The sequence below is a fragment of the Neltuma alba genome, unplaced genomic scaffold (genome assembly GCF_004799145.2).
Source record: "Neltuma alba isolate B1F8T4 unplaced genomic scaffold, ASM479914v2 tig00012582_pilon, whole genome shotgun sequence".
NCBI lineage: Eukaryota > Viridiplantae > Streptophyta > Magnoliopsida > Fabales > Fabaceae > Neltuma > Neltuma alba.
Genome location: NW_021637034.1, coordinates 220001 through 241641, shown reverse-complemented (window position 1 = coordinate 241641; position 21641 = coordinate 220001). Strand labels below are relative to the sequence as shown.

The following is a 21641-nucleotide window of genomic DNA, read 5'->3' as shown; positions in this document are numbered from 1 at the left end:
AAGCACTTTTAAAAATTCTGGATAAAAACGTTATACATTTGAAACTTGATCACAGTATAAAAACGTTATGCTCACATTTACATGTTCTCTATTTGAAGTATTCCTTTAGTTATGTACTCCTCCGATTCTTAATATAGGAACTAATTGTTGAGTTAGTTTTGATCATAAATATAAGATCTATTTCTCATATTTATCAATTTTCTCTAAATTACTCCTATGTATACTCTCAACCATAATCAAGTAGAAGAGGAAGATGGGGTATTAAGAAAGATGATTATAGTATTTTAGGAAAAATGTGTCACATTTCTTATAATTAATTAACTTACCTAACTTTTAATTTAATCAAATTAGTTAAATGGGTCTTATATTAAGAACATGAGGAGTATTTAATAGTATAGAAAAGATAATCAGGTATACATTTTTTTCTAATTAAATTAATTTATACTTTTCTATTAACTGAAAATAATTAAATTGGACAGCTAGTAATATGGATACTGATAAATCAAGTTTTTATATATGTTATGTACGCAATGCTGCACACATAATATGCACATTTTCAAATTTAAGTTTTATGCTAAAAAAAAAGTTTTATGCTAATATAAGGTAACGTTGTTTACTTAATTAGGTTCTTAAGAATCCATTACAGTTCCTTCGGGGACATCTGATAAAAATCCAATTATAGGTGGTTAATCCATGGGCCAGTCAATCAATGAGTGAAAAGCATAAAAATGGCACAATATTGGAGAAAAAAGAAATAAAAAAAGGCTTTGGACTTAACATAGAAAAAAAAAATTTAGCATTGAGCTATATGTTATGAGTCTTAAGCATCATATTCTTCAGAAGTACTCGTTGTTTTTTTTTTCCCCAACTAAGAAACAAGCATTTCCAAGAATATAAGGACATGTATCATGGAGTATTAATATGAAAGGAAGAAAATATATTGTATTTTATATTTTATTGGAGATAATATTAATTACTTAGTTTAGCCGTGAAAGTTGTCTTTTTTTAAATTAATGTACAAATTGTACTACAAAATAAATCTTATATTTGGGACTGGAAGTACTATAAAATTAATGCCAATCACATAATTTTAATGAATGTTTAATTCATTGTCCTCATTATTTTCTCTAAGTTCATTTTGATCACTCTTTTTAATTGATTTCTTGCAATGTTAAATCGTTTTCAACTAGTGACATGCTAATATTATTCAATATATATAAATATATAGCAATTGGCCTATATATATATACATATGTATAACAAATTAATTTAGTTTAGTAGTATAGCACATATAGGTTGCAAAAACAAAGTAGTATTGTACATAGGCAAAAAAATTTTTATTCCAAAGTTCATCAAAGGTTTATTTATTTAGAGTGTGTTTAGATTAGCAGCAAGAGAAGTTATTTTTTGTCAATCTGACTTTTGTAAAAGTCAAATTAGATAAAAGTAAGATAGTATGATGTAATTTATATTTAGATTTGCTTTTGCAAAAAAATCAGTTTAAAAAACTGAAACTTGTTTAAATAATTAATGAAAAAATAAATTTAGATATAAAGTGACTGAAAAATATATGAATTTTATTATAGATAGTATATGTGTATAATGAGATGATTTTAAGAAAAATAGTAAAATCAAAATCATATTTTAATTATTATTTTTATATTAACAAATAAAAATAACAATAAATAAATTTGGGTGGCATGGTCATTTTCTATACAAATGGCACTCCTTTGGAGATGAGGGAGAATTTATAATTTTTACCATCATAATGCATTAGAGAAGCTACAAAAAATGACTTTAAGGTAAAACAAACTTCTTTTCATGAAACTCTTTTGTTTTACTAAGATCCCAAGCAAACAATTTTGGCCTAAACGAGAAGTGAGTTTGGGATCTCAAAATATGATCCCAAACACAGCCTTATTTATTATGCCAGATGTCATATGTCATAAGTCATAAGTTTAGCTCAACCATTTGCCTCGCATTAAATATCTTAATCTTCTAAAATATCATAAATTAAAGAGAGATAATTTAGTATTAAGTTGACCCAAGACTCAATCATCTCTTTCTTTTTTTCCTCTTATTTTATAGAGACTCTTTTGGTATTGAGCCTTGAAACTATTTTTTTGTTTTTAGTGGCTCATTTGAAATCACTTAAATAAGCATGTTCTATATAAATCTTAACAAAACTCTTCTTACGTACTTATTTTATATTCAGTAAATCATAATAGAAAATCTACTTATAAGGTATCCCAAACGACTCCTTAATCATCAAACAACACTACTTTTGTCACATTTTGTTTCTAACATTTTGTTGCTTCACGTTGCTAGAAATTTTTTAGGGTTTTCGTCCAATTATCATACGTTTCTGGTTGGGTGATTAAGATTCTAACACGGATTTAGCAAAAACTTTTATACCAAAACTTATGGTTGACTAACTATATGTTATTAGCGCGCACACACATATATATAAAAGAAAGGGCTCGTTTAATTCTGTTATCTGTTTTTATGTTTTTAAAACAATTCAATAGAGTAATTTTTTATAACAAGTTTTAAAATTAAAAAATTATAAAAAATCTGTTCTGCTCATTATTTGAAAAAATACTTATAAAATGGTGAGATGAAGGATGAAAAAATAATGTGATTTATTAGTATGATTGCCATTAATGAGAAGACAATATTCTTTTTACTTCAATTTTGTCGAAAAAATTAATAAATATTAAAATGATGTTCTGATTTTTTTTCCAAAACAAATTTTAATTTTTTATTTTTAAAATATATGATAGAAAACATATTTTCAACCTTGTTATGATTAAAATACCTTCATTAAGATAAGAATTATTTAAACATTTCTAAAAATATTTTTTACGCAACACAAAACTAATTCTAATATATATATTTCAAACTTTCTAATATATTATAGAATTTATTAATTTTCAGTGTTTTATATAACTGTGTAACTTTAAATTTTTATTATTAAAACTTATTTCTCTTGGTTTCTTTTAAAATATCAAAAAACATATTTCTTTTTTTTTATAGCAACCTAAAAACATATTTTAAACATGTATTTTTTATCATATAGTATAAGTGATATGAGTTTCAGAGATTATGTAAGTAATTTCAATTCATAATTTAAAACTTCTAAACATATTTTTGCCACAAATGTTTATAAACACATTTAGTAAAATATATATTTATAAACAAAATTGGTCAAATTTTCTATTAAGTTTTTTATATCTGCCATAACTAATTACTTGAATTTTTGTCCCAATATAATTAAAAAAACAAAAAATTATTTGCAAAAATAAAATAAAATTAAAGAAAATAAAAATAAAAGCCTTAAATTCTTCAAAATTAGGATTTAGTATGACAAAGGACATATTAGTGGAATAAAACTTATTTAAATGTTTTTTAAAATACTCGTAATAGAATTAATTAACAGTTTGGATTTAAGTATATATTTTTAAAATAGAGGGATAGTTCATGCAATTAAGGCAAATTGCAATGGATATTAGAAGACATATTTTCATCGATGAAATTTATGAAACAGGCATGGGACTATACCAGACCAAAAGTTGCGTCCAGAATCTAGAAGGCCACCCGCACAATGTATCTGCTGCATGCTTTCATCCTGATCTTCCCATAATTATTACTGGTTCAGAGGATGGTACAGTGCGCATATGGCATTCAGCAACTTATAGGTAATCTTCGTTATGCACATTCATCTCTTATTTTTGCTCCCATGTGATCACTCTCTTGTCACAGCATTTGGGGGGGAAAAAAAAAGAAGCAAAACAAAACAAAGAACGCATTAGTTTTTCTTCTTTATTATTACTGTGGCTTGGACAATGCAGTGTTCTGAACATCATGACATTCAAGTGCTTTCTTCATATGCTACTTTTTGCCACTTTCATTATTTTGATTCAGTTTTGAAAGTGTTCATTTCTTCATTGGTAAATATAAATGTCTATGCTTGAGACTCCTTTGAATTTGAGACTTCCAAATTGGACAGTGTCATCCGTTCTTCTGTTTTCTATCTTTCTAAATTTTATTGCTTGCCTTGGTGCACTTTATAAGATGTTAGACTCATTTAAAATTGTAATTGAGATCATTAATAATATATTGACCATTGATTTTAATATTTTATGTTGATTTGATCCACTTACAGACTCGAGAACACATTGAATTATGGTCTTCAAAGAGTTTAGGGTATTGGACACAATAAAGGTTCACGTCAGTGAGTCTTATTGCCAGTAGTTTCTTAAGTAATTCTTTTTCTTGGCTGTGAAATTATGTAGAGTTGGATGATAGCATCAAGTCTTCTTTATGAAGTCAGCATGTTTGATAGCTGATTTGAGAAACTGTGCATCACGAAACTTGTTTGCTTCAATCATTCCATTCCATCAACTGATATTCTCCTCTACTTCTAATCTTAAACCTCCAAAGGGTCTCTTTTAATTGTACCCTCATGACATTGAATTTCAAAACTTCTTCATCCACAGGGTTGTGCTTGGCTATGACGAGGGAACTATTATGGTCAAACTGGGCCGGGAAGAGCCTGTGGCCAGCATGGACACTAGTGGGAAAATTATTTGGGCTAAACACAATAAAATTCAGACAGTTAAAAAGTGTAGGAGCAGATCTGGAGGTTTGGGTTCATTTTTACCCTAAACTTTTTCAGAATATGTGAAGAAAAATTAAAAAGCACGATTATTATGCTTGCTTTATTTCTGATTTGATTTGTATGATTCAATATCACTTGGAACTTAAAATTTTAGAATATTAAATTATATATGAAATCTTGTTTGCCTGAGTTAATTCATAGGAATCCTTGGAGTCATGCAATTCCCATTGATTTTAATGGTTCTGGTTTTTGCAGATGTAGTGATGTTGCATAAAGTCTGCGGCTTTGCATTGAGTCTTATGCAACCTGATTGCAAGAGTCTTTAATTTGCCCTTTTCCCCCTTATGATTCATAGCAAGGAATAACTGCAAAATTGGGTCCATATATCACCAACCCATCTCCTTCTTTGACCCTATTTCATTGACCTGGATTTTCTTTTGAAGCCCAAGTGTTCTTCTGAAAAATTAGACCTTGTATCCTTCACTTTTTTTTTCTTTTAATGAAATGTTTGCCATTTCAAGTTTGAATACATTTGATACAGAGTTGTCTTTTGACTATGCAACATGAAGCTTCATTATGACTTAAATTGATTATTTTTACTTTCGATAAAACATACTTATTACGCTCTTGAAATGTTAGTTGGCTATGGAAAATTTTATTTCTGAGTGGCATACAATTACTTTGCTTCTCAGGTTACTAATGGAGAAAGATTAACTTTGGCTGTTAAGGAGTTGGGCACCTGTGATCTCTACCCGCAATTGAGTAGGAATCATTATTTTATATTAGACTGCATTCTTTCGATATGCTTCTCAGCTTTTTTAAAAAAAAAAAAAAATTAAAATCATCATTCTATTATAAAATGACTTCAACGAATAATCAAGGAGTGATCAGAGGAGAATACAGAACTGTATTCTCTTAATTAGATACTAGTACAAGGGTGATGAAAGTGGTCTTGTGTTGACAGAAATGAGCTTTAGGTTGATTGCTTTTCATGCGCAGTTTCTCTGTGTATGCAGTGATTAACTTGTGATCCACTAATATCATTTCAGAGTTTAAGGCACAATCCAAATGGGAGGTTTGTTGTTGTATGTGGAGATGTTGAGTATATTATATGCATTTCAATGGCATTGGGAAATAGGTCACTTGGTTCTGCACTGGAAATTGTTTGGCCTTCAGCAGAGAATATGCTGTCAGAGAAAGTACATCAAAGATAAAAATTTTCACAAAAGGTTTCCAGTTTGTAATTCCTTAAGTAAGATGGTAGGAACAAATAATTTGTTGCTACCTTCTAAAACGAGGAAAGGAAACTAGATTCTTCCATTCCTGTGCTTTTTGCAATGAGTAGGTCTTGATAAAATTAAGCTGGCTATTTTTTTATTTCAAGTGAACCATTATGGCTGAACAATATGACTAGCATGTCTGCTTCTGTTGCCAATGATACCAGTACATTTCCTGTGGTGGTTTTAGCTCTTCGTTTTATTTGAAAATTTAGACAGTAATCATGTCAGATATTTGCTAAATGAAACCATTTTTTTTAAATGAATTCCAGGAAAAGAAAAGTATTCGACCAACTTTTTCTGCTGAACGAATATTTGGTGGGACCTTATCAGCAGTGTGCTCAAATGATTTCATTTGCTTTTATGATTGGAGTGAATACAGGTTAATCCGTCGCATCGATGTCAATGTGAAAATAGGTGCTTCCATTATATGATGAACAATTTTTGTTTTTTCCTCCCTTCTTCTATTTATAGTTTTATTTTGTTTGTTTATTTTCTGTTGACAGAACCTCTACTGGGCTAATAGTGGTGATTTAATGACAACTGCTAGTGATACATCATTCTACATTCTGAAGTACAGTGAGAGGATTCTGATAATCTGATGACTTAATTATTTTATTATGAACTAACAAAGTTAGTTCACCCTTTTTCTTTTTTCTGTTTTGTTATTTAAAAGCACAGCTAGCAGTGATATTGACTATTTCTCCTTATTTTTTATTTTCTTTAGCGTCATGGCATGCACATTGCTTTCGGGCTTGATGAGTACGATAGTAATGCGTGGAGATTTGGGTAGGGCCAATGAAGTCCTACTTTCAATTCCGAAAGAGCACCATAATAGGTATGAAGCCAACAGTGATCCTTCTATACTCCTTTTTTTTTTTTGGTGCTGCACGGGGTAAACAGTTTCTATTTTTTTGTGTGAGAAATTAAATTGATTTAGTAAAAGCAGATAATTACAAAACAATGCCTTACACTTCACTTTCTGCAATTCAGTGCAAATGTTCTCAATTTCCCCCCCTTAAAAGTCTTTTCAGCAAAATGGATGTGCATACTAATCCCCTGAGTACATTTGCCAAATTGCTAGAAACTGGAAGTGCATGTTCTGTGTGATTGCAAAATTTTTTGACCCAAGTAAAACTGTTCTCTTATTAATAGATATGTGTCTTATGTCCTTTGAGAGTAATTCTGGGCTGTATCCTGTTCTTAGTATAGAGCTATGTGAATATATAATATTAGCCATGCAGCTCGAGAGACTGGAGGTGGCAAAGGTAAGTTCAAGTAATATGCATACAATCATATTATCTATAGACGTGCGAAATTGTTAAGTTGGGTACTAAATTTGCTTGTTTTTATGGAAGAAATTTAATTTGTCAGTTTATATTTTGATTACCATAACTTTCATATTCTTTTTGTAGAGCATTGCAGGAGAAGTTCCAAGTGAGTCTAAATGGAAGCAGTTGGGAGAGTTGGCTATGACTACTAGAAAGGCATTTTTTTAGTGAAACGATTTGGTACTGTTTTATCTCCAATGGTTGGGTAAACTGCATTTTCAAGGCCCTGTTTGTTTAATGCGGTATTGTGAGAAGTGATCTATTGCCTAGGGATTTTATAAAAAGCAAACTATTTTGCATTTGGTTTTAATCATTAAAAAATGATTTATGATTTTGTAATTTTCAGATTTTATGATATCTCTGTCTATTTTTGCATATGGAAATGATTTAGTATTTAGTGATTTTGAATTTTTATTATATCTTTGTATATCCTGTATTTTTATGAACAACATTCTCTCTCATTTACTATATCTGATTATTTTCAAAACCTACTCAAAGTAGCTGCGCAAAATAACCAAAAAATGCTTTTTTTCCCCAGAGATTCTGGTTACTACGAAAAGCTTAAACATGAATTATTAGATTTTAGAAAAGTGATCTTCTCTTAAAAAAGGTTCCAACAAACGGGCTGTGAATGTCCCTACCTGTGTACAATTGTGAGGTCTTCAGTTTTGATAATGTGCTTCTGAATATTATGATGGCTATGTATGCCTTTTAGCCTTCTTGGGTGAAAAAAGTTACGGAGCATGTAATTAGGACCGAATGAAGGCAGTTTGGGTGAAATTTCTACTGACAGGTAGTGTTCAGATGCTTTAGTTTTAGATGCTCATTCTAATGTGTAATTAAGATGCTTGTTGGGAATTTCAGTTTTACTGCAACTCACCGTATTTTATGGTCTTGCAGTTAGAAACGGCCGAAGTATGTTTAAGGAATGCAATGGACATGAGTGGATTGTTACTGCTCCATTCTTCTTTGGGAGATGCCGAGGGAATATCAAATTTTGCTTTTATCACAGGTTAGCCCTAAAGCTGCCGAGTCATTGGCTGATCCTGAGGACTATCCTAATTTGTCTGAACACTAGCAAGTTGCAGTTGCTGTTGAATCTAAAGCTGCAGAGACAAGGTTAGGGTGTTAGAGTGCTCAATTTCCATATGTTTTGTTTGTGTTTGTTCTCATTCAAAGCATTTCAGAATAATAAGCAATATATGCAATCTTTCTTTGCTTTCTTTTTTTTGGCCCTCGGTATATAAGGGGCGTTTGCCCTCTTGCAGGGGATTATGTCAAACATGCTGGAAAGTTATGCGTTACCCTTGTCGATTCTTTCAGAAACATGCAGACTGAAGAAGGGGAGGAGCTTCTTGAGAATGGAGATTCTAATCATGAGGTATACTACTCGAAGATATAACCTCACATGAATCAGTTCACAAAAATATAATAAAGTTCATGAACTAGATAAGAACTATTGTTTTTCTGTTTTTTGTTTTTGGTTGTGTAAAACTGTAGATTTCCACAAATGTTAGAGTTGGTCTCAGAGTGTTGTTTTGTGCAATTTGTTGTCATTTTGTTACATTTGATTGAAGAGAATGAAGAAGAGCTCAATGCAGAGGAAAAGCAAGAGGAACAGAATGGAGAAGAGGCAGTTGTAGTGGATGCTGATTCTACAGATGGTGCAATACTTGTTAATGGCAACAAGGCTAATGAAGAGTGGGGTACGAATAATGAAAGAGCCCTGTCAACCTAAAAGCAATTTTTTGGGCAGTGTGAAAAATCCAAATTTTGTCTCTGGTGATTAATTGTTTCTGAAGTGCCGTCTCTAACTCCTATTGACACTTTGCTTTTTACTATGACTGCCTTTGCCGCCTAAGCCCCCCCGATTCTAGTTGCCTTGTCATATACTTTACCACTATTAGTTTTATGTTTGGGAATTAGGTATCTATAGAATAGTGTCCATTGTAAAGTAGGGAACCACTACTCAACTATAAATAACTCCGATTTGATTTTTCATAAATTTTTGCAACTATTTGGCTTGGGATAAGTAACAGTTGGCTGCATTTAGTCGAAAACTTTTTGAGGATGATCAACCAACTGGATTTGACCGATGCTAAATATTTTTTGTAGATTTGGCTACTGTCTAAGATCAGGTTTAAATCAAGATATTTCTGTGGCTATAAATTATATCTTCAAAAAGTTTTAAGCAGGCTTTGAGTGACTTTTTATAGTCCACTCAAGTGCTTTTCTCTGCCTTGATCATATTGTACACTCATGAAATTCTGGATCCATCCATAATAATTCTCTCATAATTTTGTTAAATTAGATTTCTCCTGAACAGGCCTTTTAGTTTCTTCCCCATAACTTCTTGTTACTGTTACATTTATAGCGTCTTGTGATTGTCCACTCATTAGATTATTGACATTCAAATGATGTTTATTTATCATAAAGGCATACCTATTTCTATTTTAATAGGGAAGGATTCGTTGTTTGTTTGATCTTAACTTTGTTTTCTCTTTTGTTGACAGTGCTCACTCCACATCACTAGATCTCATCAAGACAGTCTGTTCCAGCTACAGTGGATGTGTATGAGGTAAGAATAAGAGAAAACACTATATTGGATTCCACTTGAACATCCTGATCATGCCTCTTTGTATTCACTGAAAAAATTTCAACCAGGATCTGGTACTGCTTGCTTACCTAATATGGAAAGTCATAAATATGTTTTCATCAACAAAAAAGGACTTCAACTTCAATTAAAATAAATAAATAAATAATGGATCATCAATATACAATCGTATTGTTTTTTCTGACTGGCATATATTAGTATGTGCTGGTAAATATTTAATATATTACCTTAGGCCCTTGATAGAAGATCCATTTTAATGAAGAAATTAAACTACCAAGCAGATCTCATATAAATGAGTCATACGTTTAGGACTAGAGGGAGTAGAACAGATGGATATAGTCCTTGACAACACTACATCATTGCATTTGTGCATCGAGATAATATATGCATTGCATGTCTTTGGATGGCTACATGGAATCCAAATGATCTTTTTTTTTTGGTCAGTTTCTGTTATCATTTTTGTTTGATTGAATTTAAATATGCAGGTTTCAGTCATGGAGGCCAATGTTGAGACTGTGGAGATCGACTGTTCTCATTTCCTGGTATTGTGTTTTTAGAATGCTGACTTTGGTCATCTTGATTGTGGTATAACGGTATAATAGTATAGTATAGGGTCAGTTTACAATTTACATTTTGTAATATTACATATAGCATTCTTTTGAGGATTCTCACCTCGATAGGCTTGTCCCATTTTGAAAGTAGAAAACTGAGCTAATGATATGATTGATCGTTCAAATTCTAGGTGGTAATATTGGTCCTAAAAATGTTGATTATTGATATTCTTTTTGGATTGAAACTCGGACCTTTTACAGCGAAAAATAAAGATTCTTTCCCAGAATCTTGTTTCCGTTGAGATTTGTTCAAGCTCTTCAAACCGTATCATGTCTTTCTAATAATACATAGTAAGATAATTTTTTTTCCCACCCTTCTTTTTTCGTTTGTAAGTTAATTTCTTGCTTTTGAAGTTCAGCCATTTTTCTTGTTTCCAATAATTTATGCATACTTTGATGTGGATTCATCGCATGAAAGATGAAATTCCATTGTGCCAGTCTCCCTAATGTGTCACTCGCTATTTGCTTTTATAAAAGGACCTTTCCTGTTTGTTCCATCAGATTCCATTTATCATCACTAAACAATTTCATTTACTTTTTAGTATGATCATTAGTCAACCCACGAGTTCAGTGAGTTGGTCTGTTTAATTCACTATCACATCAAAATAAAAGATAAACTCTCCAATTTTTTGGCTGTCTTAACCTTTATATTCATATGTTAAGTTTCCTAACTCTTAATTGATTTGCCCATTTTTCACCTCTCTTAATCAACATTTTGCATGCTTGGTTCTCAGTTTTATAGTACAGGGAGAATTTCAATAAACCTTCTCAATAGCCAATTAATATCAATCAACCCCCCAAAATTTTTTTTTGAAATTTCACTGTAGCACCTGACTAAAATTTTATGTCTAAAAGAGAAAAGCACCCTCACTTTATTGTCTTGTTTGGCAGATTCTTGTCATCTAACCATGCTTCAAAGGGTGGCTATTATTGGTTACCATGATTATATATGGAAATGCATCTAGTTATCTACTCCTCCAGTCCTTAATACAAGACATAATTAATTAATTTGAGTAAATTAAATATGTTAGTTAAATTAGTTAATATGATGTTTTTTCTAAAACACCCTAATCATTTTATTTAATTCTCTTCCTCCCACTCCTACTTGGTTATTATTAAGAGAGTATTAAGAATTAATTTGAGAAAAATCGATAAACATATGAAATAGATTTTATATATGAGACCAATATTAACTCTCAAATTATGTCCTATATTAAGAATCGGAGGAGTACTAAAGAAATATTCAATTAGGAATGACTGAGTTAGATTTCTAATTGAAGAATTTAAATTGGTGGAGATAGGACATTTAAGTTTGAAATATGACTTCTAATTTGCAATTGGGAATCCTATTTCCAAATGTCTCAATGTTTTTTTGAAATTTTTTAAGCATCTAATTGTCATTAATTTATTCTTTCAAGATTTAAATGTCATTATTTCTAAAATAATATATTACTACCTTCAATTCTTAATATAAAACCTAATTAACTAATTTGGAGAAATTAAGAAAATTACTTAATTATTTAATTATAGCGTAAGTTACATGATCCCTCTAAAATTTTTATATGTATTATTATATTATATATCAATTTATAAGTGAGGCAAATTAGTTCAGAAAAATGATAACTATAAATAATTTAGTAATTTTTTTAATTTCTTCAAATTAATTAACTAAGTCTTATATTAAAGGCTAGAAGTAGTATGATTCTCGTCTCCTAAGTTGAGTGAAATGATTATCAATCCATTACCAATAATAGAGTGGGAATATCTTTAACTTAAGAGTAAAATACTCTAACCACCTCTCAGTTTTATCTTAATTACATAGACATCCCCTCTATTTTGAAAACTCATATAGACCTTCCTTAAAATTAAAATACAAGTTACACTTTCATTTCCATCTATTCAAAGTTCAAACTGTTAGTTAACAGTTAATTGTAACTTTTTAAGCTCTTTTTTTTTTTTAACCAAAATAGCCCTATTTATCATAAGAATTAATTAAACACTTGTATTCCTAAAGAAACTATGCAACCAAGAACTGCTTTTAATACATGAATTTTCAAACTTTTTAATATATTATAAAATTTATTAATTTTGAATTTATTGTAAAATTTAATAATTTTAATTTTTCATCATATTTTAAATTTCTTTATTTTATTTTTTAAAATGGTTAAAAATATATATCAAGCACATATTTTTACTCACTATATAGTATAAACTATGTAAGGTTGATAGATTGTGTAAGTCAGTTTAATCTATAATTTAAAATTGTTAAACACATTTTTTCTACAAACATTTATAAACACATTAAGTTTAGATTGAAAACATTAAGATATAACTATTTGCAAAAATAAGAAAATAAAAATAAGGAAAAATAAAATAAAATATAGTTTGATATAAATTTTGGGGATTGATTAGAATGGGATAAAATAGTAAATAAAATTTATTTTAATATAAATTTTAATTAAAAATTATGTTTTTAGAATCTTTTGAGAATATTCTTAACGGTGTTAACATATTGGACTAAACTGTATATTTTCAAAATAGAGGGGAGATTCATATAATTAAGATATAATTGAAGGATAATCAATGTATTTTACTCTTAACTTAATTATTTATCTCAATATATATCGATGAAAATTGAAGCTTAGAAGGACATTATATATGTGTGTGTATGACAATTAACAATGCCTTCGATATCGTGGGCAAATAATAAAAACCATGCCTTCTATATCATTGGTCCATCTCAGTGCAAATTAAAATTCTGATTCTTGACCTAATCTGAGCAGCAAAACTTCAAATTAAGAATCAAACACTAATCAAAACTTGAAGCCATAGAAAACATAATTTTCATATTTCAAAACAAAAAGATTCATTGCTTCAACTCGAGAATGACGATCTTTATTCCTAACTTGTTCATTCATATGAGAAAAGACAAAAGCAGAAGAAAGAAATCAAAGCAACAATAAGAATAAATCTATGTCCATCTCAAAGAAAAATAAGGATCAAGTAATGAATCAGATGCTTCAATTTACTTTTTAGAATTAAAGAAATAAAGGAATCATCATCATCATTTCAAATCCTATCAATTTGTATCATCGACTGTCTCATCCAAACTCATGAATATTGCAATCTCTTGGTGTATGAGGTAAGCCCAAACATGTGGTGTTCTTTCATTTTGAGGGAAAAATATTGATTGAAAAAATTCTAAAAAAAATTCTAACTTTAGCATTTTGCTGTTTGATTTTGGATGAATGTGAGCTTAGCATCATCTGAAAGATCAAAAGTGAGAAGCAGATATGGAAAAGCTGGGAGATATCATATGGGATATTACAAAGTATTTGTGCAGTTGCGCCAAAAAAGAAGCTAGGTTTATTTGTGAGTTGGAAGAGAATCTCCAATCTCTGGAAAGTAAATGGAAAAAGCTTGAAGCTATGAAGAAGGATGTGGAAGCACAAATTGAAGAAGTTGAGGGTATTGGAGAGGGGCAAAGGACACATGGAGTCGGTGTTTGGCTACAAAGTATCCAAAACATTCAAAAGGTACGAACTCTTCATTTTACATTTATTCTTCTTTTTTTCCCCCTTATTTAGTATGTGGTGTTTTTTATTTACTTTGATTGTTTCTGCACATGAATTAGATAATTCCATGCTCGGCATCAATGATGTTGTTAATTAAGTGATTCCTTAGCTCAATAATTTATGATAATTTAATTTAAATGTGTTAGTTCAAATCAGGCTAGTTAAGTGTGAAGATCGCTCTTTCAAAACCATTTTAGATTAAATCCAACAATTTAATCGGATGATTAACCATGATAGAAAAGAAGAAACCTTAAAATTTTAAAATCGCTACCACGGTTAAAAGAAATAAACTTATATTACGAGCCACATCGATCGTTCACTTGGGCCTTGGACTTTTAAAGTCCAGAAATATCATTCAACCGTTAGCCCAAACCAAACTTACACTTTCAAACACACGAACTGATAAAACATTTTAATATAAGTCATAGAGCCCATTAGTCAAAAGTCAACACTATCAAAGGAGCGTTACATGCAGAGTCTAAAAATGTCTCGGGCCTCCTCACAGCCCTATCATACCAGATAGTAGTAATTAAGAGTATTATTTTACATCATGATAGTAGATGAGCCCTATGTGGCAATATATAACAAGTCAACACATAGAACAAAAGCAGGGAGGCTATACAAGCTATAACAGCACCCTATGCCTCCGGAGCCTTCCCTGATGGGCCACCACCTGAACTATCGCCTGAAAATGTTAAACCACGGGGTGAGACAAATGCCTCAGTAACCAACTTTCCAACTCATCATACATACTAACACGTGCTCGTGAGGTGTCAAGTGGGACAGTTATAAATTCTCGAGAACTATAGATATATCCATAGAAATATAATTTCAATCATCCAAACCCTCACTATGGGGGCCAACACACAAGCCACATAAGTCTATCCCTCACTCTGGGGGATCAATCAACCATATGGGCCTATCCCTCACTTTGGGGGACGAATAAGAAGCCAACCAATGTGCACCAATGGCGGCCTTACCACGTGGTAGGATAGGACTCAATTCCAAAATCCAAATAACAACCAATCATTCACAATATAATAAAAATGCCTCAATCTTTTCTCAGTATAATCCATAAGATATAAATCACATATCTTTTCCAAACTTCTCAATCACCATTCCAAAAATCCCACAAGACAATTTTCAAAGTTCAAAAGATATAACATATCTACTGAAGTTCCAAATATCAAATATTATTCTGAAAACAGCAAAATACTCACAAACAACATATTAGCACATATAACAAGTGGAAAGTGGTTACCTCTCGCCAAAGCAATACTTAGGATTACCAGAAGGTCAATCCTTTGCTCAACCAATAATTAATCTACACAATTAATATAACCACATATTAATATAAATTAATTAATTAAGCTTCTCTATATTATTTAAATTTTTACTCTAAATTTTCGCAACTCTCCTAACTCAAAAATTATTTATTTACCACCTCCAAATTATTTACCTTAATAAAAAGGATTTTTCATAATTTCCAAATATAAAATTACTATGTTCTAAATTCTAAAAATCTTCATTTAAGTTTAAACCTCAAAATCACACTATCAAAAGTTCAATAATACTTCAAATATTTATAACTAAATAATCTAATCAAAACTTTAATGGTATAACTACCATATATATATTTCCATAAATAATAAACTTTTTAGCTACAATAATTATTTTAAAACCTCCAGTCACCCAATAAATAAAAATAAACCGATTAAAATCTTAATAATATGTTAAACACCTCAATTAAATTATTCAACTTAATTTTAATCGGTAAAATATGATATAAATCATATATCACATATTTTTCAACTAGAAAAATCCATTTAAGTACTAAAACCAACAAATGGACCAATCCAAACCGATTAAAATCTCAATAATATATCAAACAATCCAAATAAATTATTTAACTTAAATTTAATCGGTAAAAATATAATATAAATCATATGTAACAGATTTTTCAACTAGAAAAATTTATTTAAATACTAAAACCAACAAATAGAGAAATCTAAACCGATTAAAATTAACAACTCATTTATTTCTAAATTTCTATAGTCATCTTTTGTCAAAACTCAGTACTTAGATCATATATAAGTCTCAAAATTTTCTCTAATAACTACAGTAATAATGTAAATATGAAGTTTAAAATATACAGGAAATATTTATAAAGAAAGTTTGATAAAAAGAAGTAATTTTATGTACCTAAAATATCTGCAAAGCTTGCCCTCTCCTTCACCGGTATGCTCCTCTCTCTCAAGCACACTCCAACTCTCTTTCTCTCTTCTCCTCTTTCTCTCACGCATTCTCATCTGCCCCTTACTCGCTCTTTTATCTCCATCTTCCCAACTACCTTTTTCATTTTTTTCTTCTAGCATTAAATCCTTCTCCCCAAAGTCTTCATTCCTCCCATTTTTTCCACACGTCTCTCCCAAATTTTCCACCCTCAAGTTTCAACTTTCCACCGAAAGTTGGTGGAAAGTTGACTCTTATATATTTTTTTCTTTTTTAAAAAATAATAGGATATTACATTAAGAACATTTAAAATTTTTTGGATAAGTGTGAAACTCATACTATATTGAATTTATTTGAAATTTTATTACAGTATACAAACCAAACAAGTTTCGGTGCTCATCAAAGTGGTGAATATCCTAAGCTCATCATATCTGGACTATCTAGATCTGATTTATATGATACAGATTTAATTTTTTTTTATTTTTTAAATAATTATTTTAATGGATATATGATGTAAAATAAAGATGATATCTTTCTTAAGAACACAATTAAGTAAACAACATCACCTTATATTAGCATAATTAAAACTTAATTTGAAAGCGTGCATATTGCGCACATAAAAACTTGATTTATCAATATCCATATTACAAGCTGTCCAATTTTTCAGTTAAAAGAAAAGTACGTAGAAATAAATATAACTAGAAAAATATGTGCACTTGATTATCTTTTGTATACTATTAAATACATAGCTAAAAGAATACTTCAAATCGAGAACATGTAGTTGTGAGCATAATGTTTTTATATGGTTCCTCATTCAGTACTCATCACAGCAATCAGCACTGTGTGCTCATTGCTGTAATGCAATTTAGATCATCCAAAATCTCATATAAATTATTTATATTTAAAATTTTTAACATGCAATATTTTCAATAATAAATTTATTTTTTTAAAGAAGTGTTAGTTATAAGATTATATTTATTTTAAATTTTGTATCTATTAAAATTCAAAATTAATTAAAATATATAAAAAAAATTTTAAATTCAATATGGACTGTCCAAAATTAATCTAGATGGTTCAAGTTACTAAGGACACTATGAGCATGGAATGTGCTCCAAAAAAAAAAGGCTTCCATCCCATATGAACAACAGAAGTTCTCTCTCTCTTTGCTCCCTCCCTCCCACCCTTCCACCATAGCCACAGGTAAACAGCTTCGATGACGGTGACCTTGATGGTTAGCTATGGAGGGAGGGAGCAGAGAGACAGAGAGTACCTTTGTTGTTCACATGGGATGGAAGCTTTTTTTTGGAAGGGAGAAAACCAAGGTTAGTAGACTATTAACTGAAAGGGGACATTGCTCTACTTTTTTGCTTTCTAAAATATTTTATAAGGTGCAAAGTGCATCCTATAAAATATTTTAGGATGTTGAATGTAATTTAATTCTAATAAAAATACAATATCCTCTGCCTCTGCTATAATTTTGATGAACAAAAAAATAATAAGATATTAAACTGATGTTCTAATTATTTTTGTTTTACAAAACATATTTTATTTTTTTAGTTTTCAAAAACCTTTTTCAAACATGTTTTTTATCTTTCGTTTTTAAAATTATAAAAAAAAAGCTGTTTTGTCAAAAGGAAACCAAACAAGCCCCGCTAAAATCTTTAAAAATATCATTTAGTTTTTTTGGTCAAAAAATTGTCATTCATATTTGGCCAAAAAAATTTCATTCATTTATATTAAGATATGCAAGTTCTTATCTCGATATCAAAACTTGATATGAAAGTGTGCTTAATTAGTTCATTAAAGATTCAGAAAAATAGGGGAAAAGAAATATCAAACTAAATGATTTTGTATTCACAGGAAGTAGAATATAATCTAGATCAAGGAGCCCAAGAAATCCAAAACAAATGCCTAAGTAAATGTTGTCCCAAGAATTGCAAGTCAAGCTACAAGGCGGGAAAGAATGTTGCCAAGATGCTCGCTGAAGTAGATCATCTAACAGGCGAGGGACAAAGGTTTCATAAGGATTATCAAATTACTCACAAGCCACCGCGTAAAGGAACTGATCAAATGCCTCTTGATGAGACCGTGGGGCAAGATTTGATATTTCGTCAGGTATGGAGTACCATTGAATCAAATAATGTTGGTGTCATAGGTTTATGGGGGACTGGAGGGATTGGAAAGACCACTTTATTGAAGAAAATTAGTAATGAACTTGGGAAGAGAAAGCCCGATTTTCTTGTGATTTGGGTGGTGGTATCCAAAGAGCTTGACTTGGATGCAATCATGGACAATATAAGAAAATCAGTAGGAATTGGAGATGCTACCTGGAGTTCTTGCAATAATCAAGAAAAACCTTCAAAGATTTGGGCTGTGTTGAAGAAGAAAAAATTTGCTTTATTACTGGATGATGTGTGGGAGAGATTGGACTTGAATTTGGTAGGGGTACCCCATCCAAAAGGTTCAAACTTTGAGTCAAAAGTGTTGTTCACAACACGAATAGAGGATATGTGTGGGAAAATGCATGCTCAAGAATCATTCAAAGTGGACTTTTTGAATGAAAAAGAAGCATTAGAGTTATTTCACATGAAAGTTGGAGAGGAAACTTTAAACTCCCACCCTAGGATCAAAGTCCTAGCAGAAGAAATGGCAGCAGAGTGTAGAGGGCTGCCACTTGCGTTAACTGTGCTAGGAAGTGCCATGGCTGGTGTGAAAGATGTTAAAGCATGGGAGTCCTCAAAAAATAACTTGACAAGTTCTTCATGGACCACTTTAGATTTGGAGAAAAGAGTTTTTTCCATCCTTAAGTTGAGCTATGATCAATTGCCGGATGATACTCACAGAAATTGTTTCTTGTATTGTGCATTATATCCAGAAAACTATGAGATTCGGGTCTCTGATATCATCGATAAATGGATAGGGGAGGGGTTTATTTGTAAAGATATGACAAAAAGCATACAAGACATCCGCAATGATGGTCAATCTGTGATTGCAAAGTTGAAGTATTGTTGCTTGCTAGAGAGTGTCGAAGATGATGTTGTTGTAGGTCGTTCATTTAAGATGCATGATATGATTCGAGAGGTGGCAATGTGGTTATCTTGTGACCAAAATAAGAGAATTAAAAGGGTTCTCGTACAGGAAGATGCCATAACAACATCCTGTGATGATGTTGAAAAACGGAAAATTGTTGAGAGGATTTCAATTATGAATAGGAAAGTAAAGCATGTAGCACCTGTAAGTTATCCCAATTTAGTAACATTATTGTTGAGGCGTTGTCGTATACAACATTTGCAAAACCTCAAATGCATGAGCAAATTAAAGGTGTTGGAACTACGTTGTCGTTATACATGTGAACTTGGAGAAATTGGTGAGTTGGTTCTATTGGAATATCTTTGTTTAAGCATAGATGGATCTAAGTGTCCCAAGGAATTGAAGAATTTGAAGAATTTGAAGGTATTCAATTTGTTCTTGAGATATGGTGATATTGCAAGTATTCCATCGGGAGTGATATCAAGTCTTCAGCAATTAAGAGTGTTGAGAGTTTGTTGCGGGAGACGTGGAGAAAATAGCGAAGCAGATGAAGAATTCCTGGAGGAGGTGGAATCTTTGCCAAAAATTGAGGAAATAAATGTTGACATGGCAACAGAAAAAGGCCTCAACAAGTTACTTCAGTCAGGCAAATTGCTAGGTTGTATATATGCTCTTCGCCTCTATGAATTGGACACCATTGAGATGCCTTCATTATTGGCATGCATTTCAAAAATGAAGCGACTCCAACAATTAGGTCTGGTTGGATTATCTGGTTTGAAAGATTATTCTGGTATTTATGATGACACTTGTCGTCTAAGCATGCTTCAAAGCGTGTATATCACTTATTGCCATTCCTTAATGCATGTCACATGGCTCAAGCATGCTCCACTGCTTCAACTACTTCTCATTTACAACTGCTCATCAGTGGAAGAAGTGATAAAGGAAGATGAGAATGAGGATTCTTCTTCTGTATTCTCTTCTCTTGTAAACCTACATCTGTATCAAATGCCAAAGCTTCAGAGCATCCATAAGACCGCCTTGTCTTTTCCTTCCCTAAAAAGCATCAGTATAGGAGGATGTCCAAATCTGAAAGGGCTACCACTTTACTCCAACCCTGCCAAACAACTAATTATCCACGGACAAGAAGATTGGTGGAACAGTTTGGAATGGGACGCCAAACACAATTTCCAATTGAAATTTCAGCCCCTCACGTTGGATGACGTCAACATAAGTTTTCAAGGTAAAATACATTGGTAACATCAACGCACACATTATTCTTTACTGTTCTTTTAATTTTCATGACGTGATATAATTTTACTCTTTATGGATATAAAAAATAAGCATATTGCTTTTGACATATGTCAAAATGCTGGCCCAGCCCTATCCTCTATTTACTGAATGCTGAAGGGTAGCCATGTCATCATGTGATTATGTATGGGTGCAGATGTTTGGGTGTGATTCCTTCATCTCTTTTCTCTTCATGAAATTGTTAATTGTTTCTTCGGTTAATTGGCTTTTTATAATTTGCAGATTGGTTTACTGCTGTGGGATTGGATTTCATCATTGGCCCTTACAGCTACTTTGATCTCTTTGAAGGTTGTTTTTAAAATAAATTAAAAGACCACCAAACATGGCGTGTGTATTATTATATATAGAAAAACTGGGAGATATCATATGAGATATAACAAAGAATTTGTGTGTTAAATAATGGAAAAGGGTTGAAGCTATGAAGAAGGACGTAGAAGCTCAAATTGAAGAAGCTAAGAGTAGCAGAGAGGGGGAAAGGAGACATGAAATTGGTGTTTGGCTCCACAATATCCAAAAAATTCACGAGTCACTCTTCAATTAATACATCTATTTTCTCTCTTTTCCCCCTCCTATTTAGTATGTGGTGTTTTTATTTATTTGATTGTTTCTGTTCATGAATTAGATAATTTTCAAATTCAACATCAATAATGTTAGTTAAGTAATTCAAAAGTTGTTAATTAGTTGTGAATCGAAAGTGCTCTAAACCATTTTTTTAGGGGAAAAAAACTGTTGTTCAGACCAAGCTAAGCAATTTTAAAAATTTTGGATTAGTGTGAAATCTATATTATATTGAATTTATTTGAAACTCCTTCACAATATAAAAATATCATGCTTACAGCTACGTGTCCTATAATCAGGTGTACATATTTTTCTAAATAAATTTATCTCTACTTTTCTTTTAGCTGAAAAATTGGGCAGCTTGTAAAATGGATACTGATAAATTGATTCAATCAAGTTTTTATGTATGTGATGTTGCATCTAACTAAAAATTTCTCTCCTACGTAATATAAGGACTAAAATATTTAATTAGATTTTAAATATT

General features: G+C 31.0%; 1 protein-coding gene and 1 pseudogene across 1 annotated transcript; both read left to right on the top strand.

Moving 5' to 3' along the window:
• Positions 1–3501: 3501 nt before the first annotated feature.
• Positions 3502–10539, top strand: LOC114728927 (coatomer subunit beta'-2-like; annotated as a pseudogene).
• Positions 10540–13747: 3208 nt separating this feature from the next.
• On the top strand, positions 13748–20898 carry LOC114728926 (probable disease resistance protein At5g63020). The gene is made up of 3 exons (XM_028915879.1): positions 13748–13990; positions 18122–20531; positions 20822–20898. Exons 1-3 carry the CDS (start codon positions 13748–13750, stop codon positions 20896–20898), a joined length of 2730 nt encoding a protein of 909 aa, XP_028771712.1.
• Positions 20899–21641: the final 743 nt, after the last annotated feature.

What these genes read in the sequence shown, in the direction of transcription:
- LOC114728926 (XM_028915879.1), top strand. Translation starts at nt 13,748, where the DNA reads ATGGAAAAGCTGGGAGATATCATATGGGATATTACAAAGTATTTGTGC. An exon ending in GTATCCAAAACATTCAAAAG is followed by an intron (nt 13,991 to 18,121) that starts GTACGAACTCTT and finishes TTGTATTCACAG; the next exon opens with GAAGTAGAATATAATCTAGA. An exon ending in CGTCAACATAAGTTTTCAAG is followed by an intron (nt 20,532 to 20,821) that starts GTAAAATACATT and finishes TATAATTTGCAG; the next exon opens with ATTGGTTTACTGCTGTGGGA.